The 20,541-nt window shown below is 47.4% G+C and overlaps 1 protein-coding gene across 1 annotated transcript in view; it reads left to right on the plus strand.

Moving 5' to 3' along the window:
• Positions 1 to 3,533: 3,533 nt before the first annotated feature.
• Positions 3,534 to 20,541, plus strand: part of PHC1 (polyhomeotic homolog 1 (Drosophila)) — a 32,712-nt gene continuing 15,704 nt past the window's right edge. The window contains exons 1-14 of the mRNA XM_009330276.1: positions 3,534 to 3,647; positions 4,275 to 4,385; positions 5,750 to 5,827; positions 6,607 to 6,756; positions 7,723 to 7,878; positions 8,986 to 9,484; positions 9,822 to 10,582; positions 12,721 to 12,868; positions 12,978 to 13,186; positions 13,784 to 13,898; positions 14,495 to 14,603; positions 15,277 to 15,427; positions 16,044 to 16,275; positions 16,586 to 17,491. Coding sequence (XP_009328551.1) covers positions 3,534 to 3,647; positions 4,275 to 4,385; positions 5,750 to 5,827; positions 6,607 to 6,756; positions 7,723 to 7,878; positions 8,986 to 9,484; positions 9,822 to 10,582; positions 12,721 to 12,868; positions 12,978 to 13,186; positions 13,784 to 13,898; positions 14,495 to 14,603; positions 15,277 to 15,427; positions 16,044 to 16,275; positions 16,586 to 16,740 — 2,988 coding nt within the window. The 3' untranslated portion in view covers positions 16,741 to 17,491. The remainder of the gene's footprint in view (positions 3,648 to 4,274; positions 4,386 to 5,749; positions 5,828 to 6,606; positions 6,757 to 7,722; positions 7,879 to 8,985; positions 9,485 to 9,821; positions 10,583 to 12,720; positions 12,869 to 12,977; positions 13,187 to 13,783; positions 13,899 to 14,494; positions 14,604 to 15,276; positions 15,428 to 16,043; positions 16,276 to 16,585; positions 17,492 to 20,541) is intronic.

Genomic DNA, 20,541 nt, shown 5'->3' on the forward strand with positions numbered 1-20,541 from the left:
TCGAGAGCCTCACCTACTGCTGCTCCCAGAGCATCCCCCCAGAGCAGGAACGGGTCCCGGCAGTTTCACGCCTCTGCTTGCGTAGCTTGGAGGCTGTGTGGCAGAAAACTACAGTAACGGGGCGAGGAGTGTGCTGTAGTCCTGGTTGCTAATTTTTCTCCCCAAAACCCATGGGCAAACTTGTGCAAATCTTACTTGTTCGTTAACTTAGTTTCTCAAGGGTGAGGCGACAAAACCAGTTATAAGGTTAGACAGTGTTCTGCAGGCAGCAGTCACGTGCCAGGGGGAATGGATGGGGTGAGCGAGTAGAACTTGCCTACCTTCTACCTAGTGCTCAGTGACTAGAGTAGATGTGTGGCCTGACTCTTCTGCTCTTGCGCTTGAGAAAGGTCAGGAACTTGTAGACGGGCCACCTGTGGTGTTCTTGGTGCGTGCTGAGATCAGCAGCGTGGGTCGGGCTCTGGACTGGCCCGTGTTCTCATGCTTGCACTGCTCCGTGAGCTGGTGTTCTCCCTTCTCCTTCCCTTCCTTTCCGCTGTGCTGTCATTCCTGCCGTGGTGTTAATAGGTCTTTGTATTCTCCCCTGCCTGCCTTTTAGGGTGCAGTTCTAGCTGCCGTTCAAAGACTAATTTCCAGTAATGGCCACATTGTTACTCTGGGTTTTTTGGTTTTTTTTTTGCTTTGGAGCTACTGATTATGTTGCAAGGTGAGTTGGTTAACTCAATCTTTCGGAAAATCCATGGTTTAATCATTTTTAGTAGGTTATCCATCTCATGGAGCCGCTAGCTGAGCCAAGTGATCTGATAGCCCAGTGATCACTAGATTATTGTAAGAGGAGGGTGCTGGAAGATGCGCTTGGAGTGGGTGTAATCCATGCTATTTTGTGTGGGAATAGCCTGTGTTTGGATCGGGTTACACTAACATGGAGCTGCATCCTTAGATGAACTTGCCTGGGGAAATACTGTGCCTTTCCACTTTTGTGTTTGGGAAGGGTTTTGCTGGATAGCCCTGCTTGCTGTGAGTGACTTAAAATTCTCACCACCCTTCTGCAAAGGGAGAGTATGCTTCTCTATCCATGGCCCCGAAAGGCCTTCTGCCTACACAGAGACCAAAATTTTTTGATGCCTCTCATCCCAGAGGTGTTTCAGTGGGATTCTGTTTGTGCTAGGACCTGATTTTAAGAAGATCTAGATCAGTGTGGAACTCTCAAAAATGCTGGAAATCTTAAGAATCAGTGATGCTGTTTACTGAGGAAACACAGATTGGCGGAGCAGAGCACCGAGTCAGAAGCCAGGTTTCTCCTTCTGGTGCAGCTGTTGAGGGTAAGGGTATGCGCTACAGCTAAGCTGAACCGTGGTTACCTTCTTTTCTCTCTCACTGGCACTTGTGGCATCACAAGTGAGCTAATTCAACTCGCTGATCTGGCAGAAAATGATCTTTAGGGTAGCTTTTCTGCAAAGTTAACAAGTTGATTTAGTGAGCACCAGAAGCGAGGTAAATGCTGGGAGGAACCTGCATGGGGAGGGTGAGGGTGCGCAAGGGAACAGAAATTGTTTCCTAATGGTAGCTGAGCTACTAGATAACTTGGTGTAATGTGTGTAGCGTCACTCTGACTTGCGTTTTAAACCCATTTGAAGTACTTCACTTATCTACCACAGTTTCTTTCAGAAAGTCTGTATTCTCTCCCTTCTCAATTTATTTATTTTCAGGCTTCATTTACTTTTTGTGGTGCTGCCCCCTGGGGAAGATCTTTAAGGCAATTGTCTTCTCCAGAGCTTTTATATTCTAGATAGGCTTATTGACCAACTGTTTCTAGCTGTAATAGAGTTGTGCCTGAAGACAGTAGTGGCCAGTTAGGAGGAGGTGCGTCTCAGTTGAGGAGATGATGACTGCAGGGCAGAATTACCTACGGCCACTGCTAAAGCAGTGCAGGAAGCCAGTGTTGGATTAGTAGGGAGATGCCTGGGCAGGACTTGAGGGCAGAGGTAAAGATGTGTGGGTAAGACAGGACTGGAGCAGCAGCTGTCTGCTTGTCAGTTATAGAATTTTGCAGATTTTGAGGAGCAGTTTTGGAGCAGCAGTTCCCTGATTTAGCCATCCATCCTCTGCAGTGTTAATGCTGGGGTTTGCTTTTTTGACCAGTACTTTAAAGTCATCTTGCTGCCCTTAACGCCATTCCAGAATTTAAAAAGTTGTCTGGTCGAGACTATTGTTGCACCTCCTTTTCTGCTGCACTGGTCCGTTTGTTTACACACTTGGAAAAAGTTGTGTTTGGTGAAGGCTGTGAAGCTCGAAATCTCAGGATTTGAAAAGGTCTAGATCCAGGGGCTGTGCTGGTGCTGTGGGATCCTTGAAGCCTAGGGTTCTCATTTAGAGGTCTCTTGGATATGTTGCAGGGGAGCCAGCTGGGGTTTTGGAAACAAACAGGCTGTCAGTGATATTGAGACTGTCAGAAGCTTTTTTTTTTTAATCTTACATGGAATGATATCCTTCTAAAAAGTAAATTTTTTTTTCAGTGAAATTCTGATGAATAATCATTTTTGCGCTTTCTCTTTTCTGACTCTAACCCCTCTTACCATTACTCCCTGTGTAGCCCATGCTTCTTGCTGCAGGAAACTCCCTGATCGTTCCAATGTGTTATTCTTCTGCTAAGCACTCTCTTCAGTCTCGTTTCTCTTCCTCTTGGCTGATGAAAGCCTTCTCCAGTCCTTTCTCAGTCCTGAGGTTCACTGCAACTCATCTTTCTGCTGCTGGAAGATCTCTCTGGCTCTGCATGATCTCTTTAGCGGCTTTCCCCTCACAAGTGTTGCCAGCGAACCCTTCATCCACTCTGCTTCTGACTCCGTTCCTCCTGAAAGCAACTTGCCACCACAGATACTAGCTGCCAGTCTAACATTCAAGTTACGATTTGTCGGGAACAACAAGTAGTTGGAAAGTCCATGTGATCAGGGAAAGAAAGAAACGGTCAAGGGCTGTGGGCTAAACTTGGAGAAGGAGGGACTGAGTTGGTATATCTGCAGTAGGGCAGCGGAGTTGTGGGATAATTATACCTCTGTGGGACTGGAGGAAGAGAGGATCAGAAGTTGCCAAAGTGCAGCGGGAGACTGGAACCACAGTGCAATTTGCCTCAGCTCACTAGCCTCTCTTGAAGGAGAGGTGATCAGGTCTGTAACCAAATGATTGTCTGAATGAGCTGCAGCTGCTCCTTCACTCTGCTGCCTTTTTAAGAGTTCAGGATGCTGTAGCTTCCAACTGTAGCATGGCAATAAAAATATGAGCATGTGTGCGTTACATTTCTGACTGTGGTAATAAAAGATTTAAACCGTGAGTATAATTTCTGGATGATTTCAGAACCCTGGCATCCCCAGTCCCCTGTGATGTAGCAAAGCTATGCAAGGAGCCTGGTACTGGGATATTCCAGTAAAAAAGCTGTGTAATAGGGTTTGGTTCTTTCTCTAGCCTGACTTAGTTTCCAATTCTCTCAATGTAGATCTGGAGTCCATCTCAGCCTGAGCTCCTGGGATCCTGTCACCATGGAGACCGAAAGTGAGCAGAACTCCAGCTCCACCAGCGGGAGCTCCAGTTCTGGAGGAAGCACCCGTCCTCAGATATCGCAGATGTCTCTCTATGAGCGACAGGCAGTACAGGTGAGACGCGGTTACGTTCTGGGGTGGCATGTGCGCCAGTGGAAGGTGGTGGTGAGCCCTTTCGTGTTCCTCTGAGTTGTCGTGTGTCAAGGTGGGAGCACGCTCGAAGGACTGTCATGTTTTCAGATTTAGAAATTCTTGTGCTAGGCCCAATGTTTAGTTCCTGTAGCCTGATATTGTGCTTCGTGTTTTATAGGTTACTCCTCCACTGTCCAGCCTCTTAGATTTAACCCGTGCGGTGATCCAATAGATTGATTTTAGCCTGCTGTTCTGGAGCAAGTCATTCAGTTTATCATCCCTGTTCCTCTATATAGTGTATATCCTCCATAATACATACTATACTGGAACACTTGTCTGCCTGCTTGAGCACGCATATCCCCGAGTTTGTGGAGTTTATTGAAGTCTTGCAAGTGTGCTTCCCGCTGTCCTGGAATACACCTGTGATTCAGTCTGTTACCAAATTTGTAGCTGTACTACGTATTTTGATGTGCTAATCTAGTGACTTTGCTTTTTTCATGGCGGACCATAGGGATGGTCTCATGGCTGTTATTTATTTCTTCATTGTTCTCTCTAATCATGTTTCAAGGGCACGCTATTTTTGACAATTGGGTTTTCCTCTTTCTCTAGGCCCTGCAGGCACTCCAGAGACAGCCCAATGCAGCCCAGTACTTTCATCAGTTTATGCTCCAGCAGCAGCTTAACAGTGCCCAGCTTCACAGCCTGGCTGCTGTCCAGCAGGTGAGTTGCCAAGGGGCAGAAGGAGAGGAATTGGATCGTTCTGTGGGGAAGATCCAGAGATTCTCTCTTTATACAGTGACTTGTGCACTGAGGTCATCCTGATCCATGATGAGACGAGTCCCTAAACACATTGTTTAAAGCTAATACAAACAGCTAGTAAACTGGAAGCCTGATGCAAAGATTCATTTGGTTTTCAGGTACAGAGCAGGGGAAGATAAGATTTGGCATCCCCAACAGGAAATTTGCACTTCAGAGGCCTGTGACTAGCCCCTGAACCTTCTTTAAATAAAAGATGGGTGGTTAAATCAGCAGGGGATGCAGTAGTGTTTAAAAACTGTATTAAAGTGAACCATGGATTGTTACTTCTCTGAGAATAAACATGGTCTCATGTGCGTGAAATTTCAGGCAGTATCCTCTGAATTTTCTGCCCTGAAACTTAGTAGCCCATGTTTTCTTTACCAGTTACTAGCAAGAGGGATCCGGGGTAGATCTTGTCCAGCCAGGAGGGTGTTTCTTTAATTGAGATATGTTTATACAAATTGAGATATTTTATGATGCATAACTGTTGAGTGATTTTTTTCTTTTTCTTTAGCAACTTTGCTTACCTACCAGACTTTATCATCAGTTGAAGATGGATTATGTGTGACATGAATACAGTTCTGTCTGTGTAACAATATCTCCGTCAGTAGCTGTGCTCCTTGGCTGTTAGTCCAGGATTTAGTTGTTCTCAAAATCCCTACCTGCAGTTTTACAGCATAGAGGGAATAGAATAATCTCACCAGTTTTGCACAAATCTTAGTTATAAAACTACCTAAACTCATACAGTGGAATTCCTGTGGGATCATGGGGGGAGGGGGAGGTGGAAATTTTAACAATATTTACATTCCTCCACAAACCATGTGTGCTGTAGTCTGCAATTTGTTACTTGGAGTGCTATCATTGCGTTGTTACCAAACTGCCTAACTAGCCCAGCAAATTGTTAATATTGTGGGGAACGTCTGGGTGGTAACAGTGGATTGCAGCATCAGGATGAGGGTTGCAGTGTGTAGCGTGACAAGCTGGGGCAACAGTACGGTATGTACCCATGGGTGGAAGGACTGGAGGTCATGCACCGTAAGGGTCTGTTGTCTACTACCTTGGGTAGTGTATAGGACTGAACTGGTTGTGGAAGAGGAGGTACCTTGCTGAGTTGCTGCACCTGATTTGTAGGGCACAGCAGAGATTTGTAGTGGTTAGATTGTGCTCCTGTTCTCAGAAATGGGAGAAGATGATGATGGGACTAGGTGTTCTGACAAAGCCAAATATTTGGGCTGGATTGAAAAGTTTGTTCCAGGTACTCATTTCTCTGTCAATCTCTCTTGCAGGCTACAATTGCAGCCAGTAGACAGGCCAGCTCCCCCAACACCAGCACCCCGCAACAGACCACCACCACCCAGGCCTCTGTAAGTAACTGTTCCCTCACACACATATCAAAGCCTCCTCCCACCTGCTCCGCCTTGTTCTTACTCCTCTTTGTCTTTTAGGAAGGCAGTCAGCCAGGGAAACAGAGCTTCTAAGAATGCTGGGAATCCACAAGATGCAGACAACTTTGAGGATTTGGGGTGCTATCGTTATTGGTGGGGGTCGAGGAGACCAGAGAAGGTTTCTGAGTGGGAGAGGCCTCTTAGCTGGAAACATAGACACTGATCTCTCTTTGCTGAGGCTTTGGGGATACGTTGTCATGGATTAGAAAAGGATCAGGACTTCTAAGAAGGAGAAAGAGTCATGAGCAGCTTGAAAGGGAGTGCTCTTTTTCTCTTGGGCAGAGTAGTAGTTTGTTGAATGAGAGGAAGTCTGGTTTTGTAGTGAGTATTGAGGAACTGGGATTTGTTCAGAGAGTAGATGAGTTGGTAGCGTAGAGATTACTTTGTGGGTTTTTTTCCTTTACTTGAGAGGCTGGAAAAAATGATGTATTTCTTTTGGATCTCTCATTGCAGTTGCATGCTAACAGTGATACTCAGGCTCAGCATACAAATGAGCTTAGCATCCAGGGCTTTGGCTAGTTTAGACTGCATTGCCTCTAAGACCAAGCCCTCTAAGACAAGAACTTTTTTCTTCTTGGTCCCCTGTGGGATACAGGAAAAAACTGTAAAATGTCTGTTCTGGCTGTACCCCAGAATTTGTACTTATTTCTTTGCCTCTGTCTCTTCATATACGATTTGGGGCTTTTCTCTGTTTTAAGATCAACCTAGCCACCACGTCAGCTGCTCAGCTGATCAGTCGGTCACAGAGCGTGAGTTCCCCCAGCGCCACAACCCTGACACAGTCTGTGCTCCTTGGGAATACCACCTCACCGCCTCTCAACCAGTCACAGGCCCAGATGTATCTCCGGGTAAGAGATGTGTACGCAAAACGTGTCCTGACCATGAAGCCCACTTCCTAGCCACTTCAGTGTTTCACTGCTTGGGATTACCAACACCTTTGGCCTAACTCTAGCTCTAAGGATGATGCACGATATTTTAAATTCAGATGGGGAAGCTCTTGTCCCTGAAACCACAAGTTTGACTCTGGGCTCAGCTTTTGAGGGTAGATGAGCTTTGTAGAGTGTGGCTCAGGTGAGATCGTTAAGAATCATGTTTGTGTCTGCTCTGCATAGATGTTAAAGATCCCATGGCACTTCTCACTAGAGTGTAAATGTGAAACATATGTCCTGGTCTTGAATATAGCTCACAGAAATAAAGCTACTTTTCTGGTTCAATGCTGGAACAGATATATGGTAAATTACTCTTCTACCACTGCTGAGCTCAGGGACATAAGTCAGAATTCAAGTAAATCTAGAAATGTAAATCAACATGAACAAATATGTCATCCTTTTAATTGCTTCGAGGTGCTGCTAAATAGAAAGCATTAGGCTTGACTATATAGTCAGTCTGGGGTTTGGCTACCTACTTGAAAAATATGAACTGTGTCTCAGTTGACTTTAGATACAGATTGTAATCCCCTTCTTTTCAAGCAACCCTGGTCTTGGATGTATGTCTTCTAGCACTGTTTCTCAACCAGTCCTGGATATACATCTGAAAATTCAATGATATCCCAGTCTTTTAGCCAGCAGTCTGGGCAGTCTGTAGGAGTTGGCCCCGGCCCATGTTTGGTAGAAGAGTGCTTGTTTCCATAAGGAAACTGTTCCCAGTTTCCTGCTCCTGAGGGTTATGTTCAGTGTTACAGTGCAGGGAGGGTTGGGGGTTTTGCAATGTGTGACATTGTTGTTTTGTAATCTGTTTGCTTGTGGTTTGCTGTCTTTCTTTCTCTCTTCCCCTCCATTCCTTTCATTCCACATCACCTGACCCTACCTCAACAGCCACAGCTGGGGAACCTGTTGCAGGTAAACCGGACCTTGGGCCGCAATGTGCCTCTTGCCTCCCAACTCATCCTGATGCCCAATGGGGCTGTGGCCGCTGTCCAGCAGGAGGTACCACCCACTCAGTCTCCTGGGGTCCATGCAGACACAGACCAGGTCAGTGACACCCCCTCCCAGAGTCCTCCCCTTCCCCTGCTCTCCATCACCCCACACTCCAGTCTTTGTCTCCAGCCATCCCTGTATAGCAGATTAGCTCTGTTTTATCCCCCCAACCTGTGTCCCTGTGCGGGCAGGAGATTCTGTTCTCTCTTGCCACTTGTTTTTTCATGTTTGCTTTTTGCCTCCAGAGACAGGATTCATTTCTGCTTAAAGTTTCTGGGGTGAGCCACAGGCTGAATCAATCCCATCTTCAGAGTTTCTCGATTGTCCTTGTGTGAAAAGAATTGTCGAATTCTATGTCCAGTTTTCTGTCACTCTGCAATGAAGAGTCTTTGCCAGCGGTAGTATGCCTTCACCCAGTTGGTTTGTTGTACAGATGCCAAAGACCGAACAGGCCACAGGGTCTTAAGTCCTGCATTCATCTATAAGTAATTCTCCAGGTCAGGGAGCTGCCATGGCTTCCCATTTTCCTTGTCCTATCCCAGTCATTCTTGGGATTTCCAGTTACTTCATATTTTTCTTGTCTGGAGCACTTTCTTTGAAGGGAAGTCAGCCATGATCAAACTTGAAGACAACACTGCATTTGGAGGAGCAGTAAATGCAGAGGATGGCAGCACCAAAACGCAGAGGAACGGGTGAAATCAGAAGGGCTGCAGGCCATGAGTAGATCTGTGGGCCTGCTGAGTGGAACGCCCTGCTCAGGGGGAGGAGGCAGGTGGCACAAAAATTGAAAAGGAATGACTGGTCTTTAAAGAGGTACCTCAGCACTTTTAGAGCCATGCTAAACTGGGTGCTACCAATGCAAAGGCATGGCAGGCAGGTCTGAAGGCTGTCCCATGCCTCGGAGAATGTCTGTGTCCTCATGTGCTGTTCAGAAAGTGCCACGAGATCTTTAACTTCCATCAGAGACGGGGCAGGAGGGAGTTCAGGATAATGTGTTGCCTGAGCTTTGCCCTGCAATGTTAGCCAGTTCCCCACGTGAGACCTGAAGCATCAGTTTAGCCTGCGTCCCAGTAGAGCACGTTGCTTATGCGTTCTCTGCCAAACTTCCAGCAAGTAATGTATGTAAAGCAAACGGATTCTCTTTTGTATATGTGTTTCTAGGTGCAGAACTTGGCTGTGAGGAGCCAGCAGACCTCGGCCACTAACGCCCAGCTCCAAGGCTCTGCGCAGAAGGCAGCTCTGCCAGGAAGCTCCCAGGCTTCGGGCTTACCGCAGGCTACCAGCACGGGTCAGACCTTGGCAGTGGCTCAGGCCTCCTCCGGCAGCGCGGGCCAGTCCCTCAACTTGAGCCAGGGGGCAGCAGGCAGCAATGGTGTCTCCGGCAGTGTGGTGGCAAGTGGTGGGAGCCAGACTTCAACAGGGTTGAGCCAGACCTCCTCAGCAGGTGCCGCTGGCAGTTGCCAAAGGAAAGGCACGGGAGTGGTTCAGCCATTACCGGTAGCAGCTGCTCAGGCCGTGACTGTGAGCCAGGGAAGCCAGACGGAGACAGAGAATGCAGCCACAAAGAAGGGCGAAACAGACAGCGGCGGACAGCAAACGGTGGGCATGAACCTGACCAGGACCGCTACACCAGCACCTAGCCAGACGTTGATCAGCTCAGGTAAGTGCAGACCTGTTCCTTCTCTTCGAGCCCACTGGGCTTTCGCAAGAGTGCCATTTGAAAGCCCAGTGGTGAAAGGTTTTTCTGACACGCCTCCCAGCCTCTGGGCTCCCGGAGGCTTGTCTCTAGGGGTTATCCCTCTCTATTAGCAAGAGTAGTTGATTTAGTCCCTTATGTCCTCTGCCAGTAAGCTGTCAGTCATTTTGGAGCTTAATGACTCAAACCAGTGCAGTGGCTGCCTGCCTTTTTTTTTTTTTTTTTTTTTGTTATTGTTGTTCCCAGCTGCACTGTTGCTAACTTTTGTGCTCTCCTGTTTTCCCACTCTGTGTTTGGATAGCCACATATACCCAGATCCAGCCACACTCACTGATCCAGCAGCAGCAGCAGATCCACCTGCAGAAGCAGGTGGTGATCCAGCAGCAGATCGCCATTCATCACCAGCAGCAGTTCCAGCACCGCCCGTCCCAGCTCCTCCACACAGCCACCCATCTTCAGCTGGCCCAACAGCAGCAACAGCAGCAAGCACCATCTCTGACCCAACAGCAGCAGCAAGCTCAACCTCCGCAGCAGCAGGCTCCACCTCAAAACCAGCAGCAGGCTCAGACCCTTGTGGTGCAACCTATGTTGCAATCCCAGCCACAGCCTGTGCAGCTCCAGCAGGACAGTCCTTGCCAGCCAGCCACCAAGTCACCTGTTCCAATTCAGTCAAAATCTCTGGTCACCCCCATCAAACCACCTCAGCTTGGGCCTGTCAAAATGTCAGCAGCACAGCAGCCTCCACCACACATCCCAGTGCAGGTGGTGGGTACTCGGCAGCAGGGCTCAGGCCAAGCCCAAGCACTGGGTTTAGCTCAGATTGCTGCAGCAGTGCCAACATCCCGGGGAATGCCAGCTGTGGTCCAGCCTGTTTCCCAAGCCCATGCTGCTTCCCCGTCATCGTCTTCAGCTCCAGCATCCTCACAGGAAGCTCCTCCTCTCACCACAGGGGTGAATTTGGCACAAGTTCAAGGCACGGCCCACATGGTGAAGAGCCCAGCCTCCTCTCCAGTTGTGGCTCAGATGCCAGCAGCATTCTACATGCAGTCTGTCCAGTTGCCAGTAAGTGATACCATTGAGAAGGAGAATAGCATATGGATTCTCTTTGTTCATTCCTAGGACACCAATCGCAGTCCAGGCCCAGGTCAGTGGGATGGGATGGGTAAGGGGTTTGGGTAAAGGGATGTGGAGACTTTTCCTCTCGAAAACACTAATTCCAATCCAAACCTTGGGGTTACTGACTACAAGCATTTCTTTTCCACATTATGATTCAAAGGCTTGCATGAAGTAAATAGATGAGACTCAGACCCTGCCCCAAACAGGGTAGGTGTCCATATCGCATACTAAATATCACATTTAACAATGTGGTGGGTTAACCTTGGCTGGCTGCTGGGTGACCACCAAGCTGCTCTATCATTCCCCCTTCACAGCAGGACAGGGGGAGAAAAATACAACGAAAAGCTCGTGGGCCGAGATAAGGACAGGGAGATCACTTACCAATTACCATCACAGGCAAAACAAACTTGGTTTAGGGAAATTAATTTAATTTATTGCCAATTAATCAGAGTAGGATAATGAGAAATAAGAACAAATCTAAAAAACCACCTCTCCCCCTTTTTCACAGGCTCAACTTCACTCCCGACTCTTCTAGCTCCTCCCCCTGAGCGGTGCAGGAGGATGGGGAATGGGGGTTGTGGTCAGTTCATCACACGTTGTCTCTGCTGTGCCTTCCTCCTCACGCTTTTCCCTTGCTGCAGCGTGGGATCCCTCCCATGGGATACAGTTCTTCATGAGCTTCTCCAGTATGGGCCCTTCCCACAGGCTGCAGTTCTTCATGAACTGCTCCCGCGTGGGTCCTTTCCACAGGGTGCAGTCCTTCAGGAACAGGCTGCTCCAGCGTGGGTCCCCCACGGGGTCACAAGTCCTGCCCAGCAAACCTGCTCCAGCATGGGCTGGCTTTCCGTGGGGTCACAGCTTCCTTCAGGGTACATCCGCCTGCTCCGGTGTGTGGTCCTCCACAGGCTGCAGGTGGATATCTGCTTCACTGTGGACTTCCATGGGCTGCAGGGGGACAGACTGCTTCACCATGGTCTTCACCATGGGCTGCAGGGAAATCTCTGCTCTGGTGCCTGGAGCACCTCCTCCCCCTCCTTCTCCACTGACCTTGGTGTCTGCAGAGTTGTTTCTCCCACATATTCTCACTCCTTTCTCCCAGCTGCTGTTGCGCAGTATTTTTCACCCTTTCTTAAAGATGTTATCACAGAGGTGCTTCCAACGTCGCTGATGGGCTCAGCTTTGGCCAGTGGCGGGTCCATCTTGGAGCCAGCTGGAACTGGTTCTATCGGACATGGGGGAAGCTTCTGGCATCTTCTCACAGAAGTCACCCCTGCAGCCCACCTGCTACCAAAACCTTGCCACATAAACTGAATACAAACAATAACTGGCATCTTTGTTGTCTCTCTCAGGAGAGAGATGAGAGCTGAGTGGGCCATGAAGACTGAACTCCCCTCTCCTCTCTAGGTGTGGATACCTCCAGGTCACAGACCTGGTGTGTGGTACCAGCCACTGACTCTAGGCCTCAGAAGATCCCCTAGCAGCAGGCTATGTAGAGGAAACAAAGATGGCTCATGTTCCACAGGCATCGTCCATGCTGCTCTGAATTGTCCAGCTAGGGCCTGCCCAACTCCCTGGAACAACAGCACTTTGCCAGCTCAGATATCCTTAGCTGGTTGCTGAGACTGTTTCTAAACTCTGGCTGCTTCTTCAGAAAGGTGTCACAGTATTTGTCTGATTGCTAGAGTGGGGGGCCAATTCTGCTCTCATCCAACATGTTTCCCCTACTGTTTTGACTCTCCTTCATTGAAACTGATCTGATCTAGTCAAATGCCTGTTTGGAAACTGCTGGGTGACTGCCATTCCATTTCTTTCTTCCTGGAATAATCCCTTGAGGTTTACACAATGTCTTGGTATTATATCAGTGGCCCAATTCATGTTGATACATGAAGTTTTGCTCCCTGCTAGGCAAATGCTCTCAGGTAGAGGTATGTACTGTGAGGGAGCTAGAGGCATTTCCAGGAGAAGGAACCAGGCTGGAGATGAAGTATGATGGAGCAGGTGCATCTTACTTTTGCCTTCAATCTGTCTTGTTCTTTGCTTTGGGGCTCCCCTCTCTGCTTAAGTGTTCCTCTTTATTCACGCAGGGCAAGTCTCAGACCTTAGCAGTTAAGCGCAAGGCAGAGTCGGAGGAGGAGAAGCAGGAATCACCCAGTGTCACTGCACTCCTGCCTGCCAGGTCCTCTCCTGTGACAGACAGCCCCAAAAACATGGAGGAGAAGAATGGCCTTGGAGGTGAGGTACAAAGGAGAGCTCTGCTTGTGCGTGCTAATGATCTGATCTCGTATTCCATTTGAAGTAGATGGAGCAAAGGTAACTGACTCTGGTGCTGTTAACTTTCCAGATAAATCTGATCCTGCTGCCATTGCAACCCCAAATACCACCTCAAGTGAAGGAGCATCAGTCACCCCCACCTCTGCTCCCACGCCAAACCTGGCAATGGTGTCACGTCAGATGGGAGACTCCAAACCCCCACAAGCCATCGTTAAGCCCCAGATCCTCACACACATCATTGAGGGCTTTGTCATCCAGGAAGGAGCAGAGCCCTTTCCAGTAAGGATTCTCCGCTGTGGGAGAAGGACATGTAGCGCTCTCTCGGGAGGGTGGTGGGCTTCCATCTTTGGACAGGAGTTTCTTTCCCCATGTTCCAATTTTTAGCCTGAGACACAGACAGTGAAGAGGAAGGGAAAGGAGGGAGGTGTCATGCATGAAGCAAGGCATTAAGTGGTGGCATTAAAGAGCATGGGTTGGAGGGAGTAAACCAAATGTGATGGGAACTGTTTTCTCTGGTAGCCCCAAAGCAATAATTTATGCAGGAATTGTAAGAAGGTTCTTCTCTCTGATTTTTAGTGAGCGAAAGATGCACTGCATTTTGAACAAGCAGGAAGTGAAGTTAAAGCAAATAAGGGGAAATGCAGTTACACAGAATTGCAGGATATTCAAGGCAGATAGTACTTGGTGATCTTTGAATGAACCGCCAAGCCTGTGGGTCAGGAAGGAGTAATAACTTTGTTCAGCATCTCTCATTCCCTAGTAGGCAGAGGGATTCTTCTGAGCTGTAATAAGATATGAGTGGCATATACCTTGCAGAGGGTGGTGGCCACAGAGAATCCTTTACTGATGGGCCCAACTCTTTCTCTTCCTGTCCAGGTGGGTTGTTCTCAGCTGCTGAAGGAATCTGAGAAACCGCTGCAGGGAGAGGCTCCTTCTGGCCAGAGTGAAAACCTGTCCAGCAATTCTCCGGGAGGGGACAGTGCTTCTATGGGTGAGTTTCAGCACCAGGAGGCCTAGCTAGTGTAACTGAAAGTTTCTGCTCTCTGATACTGTATTACTAATTTTATACATTATAGACTTGTATTCCTTCCTGCTAACTCCTTAGAGACTCAAGCTATGGACCTAGGATCTCCTTTTCTTGAGTGCCAGAATACAATACTTTGTTGTTGTTGTTAATATGATCTAACACACCCTGTGTCGGTAGTAAGCAGGAGAATCTGAACTGTACCTGTCTCTAATGACTCTGAAGGCTGTGAAGGATGTGTGGACACAGCAGAGAGTGCAGCGATGGAGATTTCCCCCACAGCCTTGTAGGATATGAGGGATATGCTATTTTTTGCTTGTTCAGCAAAACGGTACTGACAAGGAGAAATAAACTGGTCTGTTCAATATCCTGGGATCCTAATTAGTGGAGCTTCTGCCTCTCCTTCCCCAGCTTCTTCCCCAAGCTAACTGCTTAGTAGATTCAGTAAAGAATAGTGCTTGGAATCTGTGTGCTCAGAAGAAGAGTAGTGGAATGGGGAATTGTTGTGTACGATCTGCTTCAGTTCAGAAGCTAAACTGGTGTGTATCTCTGTATCTCACTAGAGCTTGATAAGAAGGCAAACTTGCTGAAGTGTGAATACTGCGGGAAGTATGCCCCAGCAACCCAGTTCCGTGGCTCCAAGAGGTTTTGTTCCATGACCTGTGCTAAAAGGTAATAGCAAGACATAATCTTCCTTTTCTCTGACTGTACATTCTGTGGAACTTGGCATGTGCCCCTTCTCCAGGTAGTGTACAACACTTCAGTACATCTGATCTTTCCTCCATGGGATGCACTGGCCACAGAGATCCTTTAGGACTCTAAATTGTTTTTGAATGCTTCTAGGTCTGGAGAGGTGGATGTGGTGTTGAGTGTAAACAGGATTTCTGACTTGCTCAGAAAATGGAATGGGAAGGGGGAAGTTCTTGGGCTCCAAAGAACCTCTCTTCAGTCAAATGTACATTCGACTGACAAAATGAATGCATAGTGGTAGCTGTCTGCTGTATTGGTACTAGACAAAGACATGAGGGAGCATTGGGGAAAAAACCTGGGAACAAGTTAGATTAGTCATTGCTGCCTCCTATTGATAGCAGAGTGCTTGTTACGGGTCTTTTTTCCCTTAGGGGAATGACTTAATTGACCCTTGAGATGTTAGATCAAGACTCTGGTGTCCAAATATTGCTTGTGTCAGAAGTCTGGACTGGTTCCTTCCAAGGGGAAGTCTTAGAAGGAGGAGGAACAGAACTTGATGGTAAAGAGGAGTTTTATCCCCATCTAGAGCAAGGAGAAGCAGTAGGTTTAGATAGCTGCTGTTTCCTAACTGCTGCTCTGCTTCTACTTACTTGAGGTACAATGTCAGCTGCAGCCATCAGTTTCGGCTGCAGAGAAAGAAGATGAAGGAATTCCAGGAAGCTAATTATGCCCGTGTCCGCCGACGGGGACCACGGCGCAGCAGCTCTGAAATTGCTCGAACAAAGATCCAGGGCAAGCGCCACAGGGTAAGGACAGAGTCCTGTCTGCCTCTGTCGAGGCAGATCTCAGCGTAAGAGTTGTCACTGCTGGGTGTACCACTTTCTCACAGTGGATGTAGTCGTACAGGACGTGCCAAGTGCACATTGACACAGTTGTTACACAAGGCACAGTGAGCTGTTCTAATTGCTCATTGACTGCAAAAAGTGGATTCACATTTGTACTTGTTCTGTTCTCTCTGTGTTCACTCCCGGCTGTGTCTCGGAGGTCTCAGTGAGTGAGATCAGCTGACAGCCTTGGTAGAAAACAATCCACTTTTCCCGTTTGATTAGCATGCTTCCACATGAATGATTTGAATCAGATTATAGAAGAATGGAATGAGCTTCAGAGCTGACATGAGGAAGAGGAATGGATGGGGGGAGGATGGGGAGAAGGAAGAGGAAGGGAGGCGAGAGTAAAGCCTCCCCTTTCTGGCATCGGGGAGCTCTTGTGTCAGCTGCCCCTGGACCAACAGTCTGAGACAGTTGTCCCAGACTGTTGGGACAACTTCTGCTGCTCCCAATGTCTTGTTTTGCACCTAGTAATTGTGAATTTCTTACAAAGCACCTTTTTTTTTTTCTTTCTTTCTTTCCTATGGGCTTGTAGGGCCAGGAAGACTCAAGTCGAGGCTCTGATAACTCCAGCTATGATGAAGCTTTGTCCCCTACATCTCCAGGACCCCTGTCAGTAAGGGCCAGTCATGGAGAGAGGGACCTGGCGAACTCTAGTATGGCCCCACCTACCCCAGATCTACACGGCATCAACCCAGTCTTCCTATCCACCAATCCCAGTCGCTGGAGTGTGGAGGAAGTGTACGAGTTCATTGCATCACTGCAAGGTGAAGTTAAGATCCTCTCCTGCAGTCCTGTGATCCAGTAGCATGGGGAAATTTGTTGGCTCTCTTTCTGGAAAGAAAGTGGTGTCAGTGGTGCCTAGTGCTTTTATTGTACTTTTGTGCATGTTTCTGATTTGGAGTAGGTCATACAGATGGATGAGTTGTACTCCTCAGGCAGTCTGTGGAGTAGAGTGGGGACGGGGGTTGGTTAGATTCCTAGCTTGCTTTCTGTACCTGCCAGAGGCCCAAAGAGTGGGAACAAGGGGAGTGCCAAGGGTGCATGTTTCTCAGTGCTGGTTTTTTGGTTTCACAGGGTGCCAGGAGATTGCTGAGGAGTTTCGGTCACAGGAAATTGATGGCCAGGCCCTGTTGCTTCTGAAGGAGGAACACCTCATGAGTGCCATGAACATCAAGCTGGGACCAGCTCTCAAGATCTGTGCCAAGATCAATGTCCTCAAGGAGACCTAACAGCTCTGAAGCCAGAGGTCTCACTTTCGCTCTGACCCCAGGGCAGCTGCCAGCTTTGGAGCATCCTGCTGGGGCGGGGAAGAATGGGACGGTCCCCTGTGGTCTTGCATTCAAGAAGAATGAGAAGGAATTTAACTGATTGAAACTGCCATGCACAAGCCCATGTCTTGGTCTCTTAATGGTGCTACAAGGGGGAGGAAAACTCCCACCTGGGGCCTTGAAACATCTTTCCTTCTTCCTGATTTTGAATATGCCTCTCCCGTATACTACATAAAGATGGGAAGGGGACCTCTTTCTGTCTTAGCAGACTTCTGAAAGGGAACTGCCCTTGCCCCTTTTTGCTACAGCAGGTTTACTAGATCTTAGTTTTGAATCTTACTGTGCCAGAACTTGAGGCATAGGAAGAGCCGGCCCCACACGGACATTGGGAGCAGCTGTGCTTGGGGCATTTAGGAAGGGGAACTAGTAAATCCCAAATGACAGACGTGGACAAACAAGAATTTGAGCAAAAGGGGCTGCTGCTGTTCCACTCTTAAAAAAAGACCTAGGCTGTTCATGAACTGGGTTTAATAGCCATTCCAGCATGCATACCAAACTTGAAGGCCTGTGGCAATAGGAGCTGCCTTAGCTTTACTGTCTCCTGTAGAGATGCAGAGTGAACACAAAGTGTTGCGGCAGCTATTTGCTCCAGATGCTCCTTTCTGAACCAGAGGAGGATTTATCCTGAGTACTTACGACAAGGTGATGGGAAGTGGGGGGGGGGGGGGGGGGGGGAGTGTCTTACGCTGGGGAACCCTGCAGCACTAGGTTTGTCTCCCCATTGTGCTAGGGCATAATTTACAGATCCAAAGCAGGCTCCAGAAGCGCCAAGGCTCTTCATAAAATGGCTGGGGTTTTGGTTTTGGGGTTTTTTTTTTGTGTTCTCTTATCAGTTTGTATTATTTTTGTGTCTGTCTTCATTATCCTCAGGAGAGCTTATGGGACAAAGTTTAAGCTGGCAGGATTGTATTGCCTGCCTCAGGCTTTTTTTTTTGTTTTGTTTTGGTTGGTGTTGTAAAACAAATTTCTCTTCCTCAGTTAAAAAAAAAAAACAAACCAAAAAAGCACCCTCCAACAACTGAATACTAATCCTTTAATGGTACTTTTCCTTTCTAAGGTTTAGAATTATGTTATAGGCTGAGTCCCTCCCTTTCAGCCCCTCCAGGTTTGGTTTTTTTTAAGGACCAAGTGTGGTATTCTGAAGTTTTGTAACCAGATTGCCAAAGGTGAAAACCTGAGCAGAGTGCTTCTCTTCCAGAAGCACCTCTGCCTCAAACAAACAGGCAAAAGACCTGAAGAAATTACACAAAACTTGAAGAGGTAAGTTCCCCCTAGAGCCAAATACCTGAAAGCAAAATGATTTTGTAAACCATGTGTCTCAGCTTTTCTGTTTTCCGAAGTTTCACATTAAATATTTGAGTGAAACTAAGACTGTTCGTTGTGGAAAGCACCTACTGTTGCAGGAAAGTGGTAGTGGCAAGGCAGGAGACCTAATAGCATAGGTAGGAAAACATTAGAGATCTTTGGAATGGCTCTTTATTGACCCATGTTAGAAAAAGAGAGGAGAGAAAGCGCTTAGGAGATGGATAAAATGTGGCAGCAGCTTCCTAGTCTTAACTGTACTGTTCAATCTCACTTTAATGACATCCTTGTTCCTGTGATAGAAGACTTCTGAGACTTCTTGAATCAAAGTAGGCCCAAAGGAAGCTGCCCATGCTTGCGCCCTGATAACACTATTTGGTCTGATGTAATTTGGGGGCAGGGAAGGGGGAAGGTTAGAATCTCTAACCGCAATCAGCAGAGGAAGGCTGTCCTTAAACCATTTTATCCTTAGGAGGCTGGGTGTGATAAAACTCCTGTTTAGCTTGACCCTTGGCAGGGTGGGCAGGCAGCTAGCCCGCCTATGTTACTAGCTACTTCTGAGGACTGGATTTTATTTCAGTCAAATGGGAAGGCTTCACTTCTTCATTTCATGTTCAGTGTTCTTAATAAAAAATACTTGTTCAGGCTTTGCAAGTCTGGCTGCTTTTCAGCGTCCTCCCCCCACCCTCCCCAACCTGAACATTAAACTAGTGTTTGAGAAGTACAACCTTCATCAAAAAGTTACTTTTGATTTTTATTGCTGCAGAGAAATATAGAGCATAGGAAACTTTTCCCATCTGTAACTACCTGAGCTTTTAAAGTTTCAGCTATTAGAGATGTGTACACCCCTCCCTCTCAAGCCCTAAGGGAACTGAAGTCATACAAGGTGGCAGCAAAAACATGTACTAATAAGAGATCCATTCCTGACAAAAGAAGTTCAAGCACAAAGCACCACACACTAAGGACCCTTCACCCTTGGATAAGAAAGATGCTCTGGCACCAGAGAAAGCTCCTGTTACATCAGCACAACAACTTCACCAGTTTTTTTGGTCATTTTATTTTTGAAAGTTGTGTTTTGTACAAAAAAAATTACCTTAAACACCACCATGAAAAACAGTAACAGACTTAGTGACTTCCTATTTTTCCCATGTTATGAGAAAGATTGAGACTGTAACAAAAGTCAAAGAAAGCAGGAATTGTTTGCCCACTCTAAACCCAGCAAGAAAGCGGGGCCACGCTCCCTCAACGTCACTGTTCAGACTGCTTTGGTAGTACTAAAAATACAGGAACCTTGTCTGTGCTCTGCTGTTAGCGGTAACGGCTTGCTTATTCACAGTCTCTGCCCTCACGACTGAGGACAGTTCTCTGCCAGTCTACAGTGGGGCAGAATGGGATTGCTTAGAGTCTAGCCCCTCACATAAAAAGCAATCAGGAATCAAGACACCAAGTTCCTGAAGGTTCCAATTACGTCTTTACAACTCGGCTGTACCTGCTTTTCACCAGGACCCCAGGAGAAGGTCTCTCTCACTCCCAGCCAGCAGCAGTTTGCAAGTACTGTCTGCACAGGGCAAGTATCTTAAGACTGGTCTGCACCACACTTAAGAGGACAGTGATTTATGAAAGCTGACCTTGTAAGCGTGGGAGTCCCTTATGCAGTTTTTAATGTGTTAGCATTCTTGTCCTTGGCTTCTGTGGTTCCTTTTTTATAAAAATAAATTCCGGTAGCTTCATGGGGAACTCTTGGAGAGCATGGAATCACAATGCTGACAGTGACCAAACTGTGTGGGCAGTCACCTTGGGAAGCTTGTAACAGAACTGAAGTGACTGACAGCTATCTGTCTCATTCTGCCTTGAAGTCAGTTCAGCAAGTGTTCCCTTTACTTAGCAGCACATCATTTCCTTTTGCTTCTCAATGATTGAGAAGACTGAAACAATAGTCTGACTGAACTGGAAAGTCACAAGACTGTATTTAACTCCTATAGTTTTTTAGCATTGCCCCTCTCCAGTCTGAGAGGATGGCATGCATCCCTTTTCATCTGTTGAAGGAAACCGGTGTGTACTCTTCAACATATTACCATTAGGAAAAGAAAAGACTGCAGAGGTGCTAATGCCTCTTCCACCCCCACGGAGTCTGGCGTAGAGCACTCTGTGCAGGATATGCTGGCAGAAACAGTGTGTAACAGTGAAGAAGCTAGAAAAGCTGAAAATGCATTAAAAGAAAAATAATTCCAGTGTCTGAAAGATCCTGTAAACCCGAGGAGGGGGAAAAAAAAAAAAAAAAAAAGACACAAAAGAACCCTCCTACAGTCTCGGCTGTTTTAACCCACTGCCTCATTTTCCTTCCCCTTTCTGCACCCATCCACAGCCCCTTTTTCCTCTCAGCGATTCATCTCCCATTCC

Source organism: Pygoscelis adeliae, unplaced genomic scaffold, assembly GCF_000699105.1.
Source record: "Pygoscelis adeliae isolate BGI_AS28 unplaced genomic scaffold, ASM69910v1 Scaffold538, whole genome shotgun sequence".
Taxonomy (NCBI): domain Eukaryota; kingdom Metazoa; phylum Chordata; class Aves; order Sphenisciformes; family Spheniscidae; genus Pygoscelis; species Pygoscelis adeliae.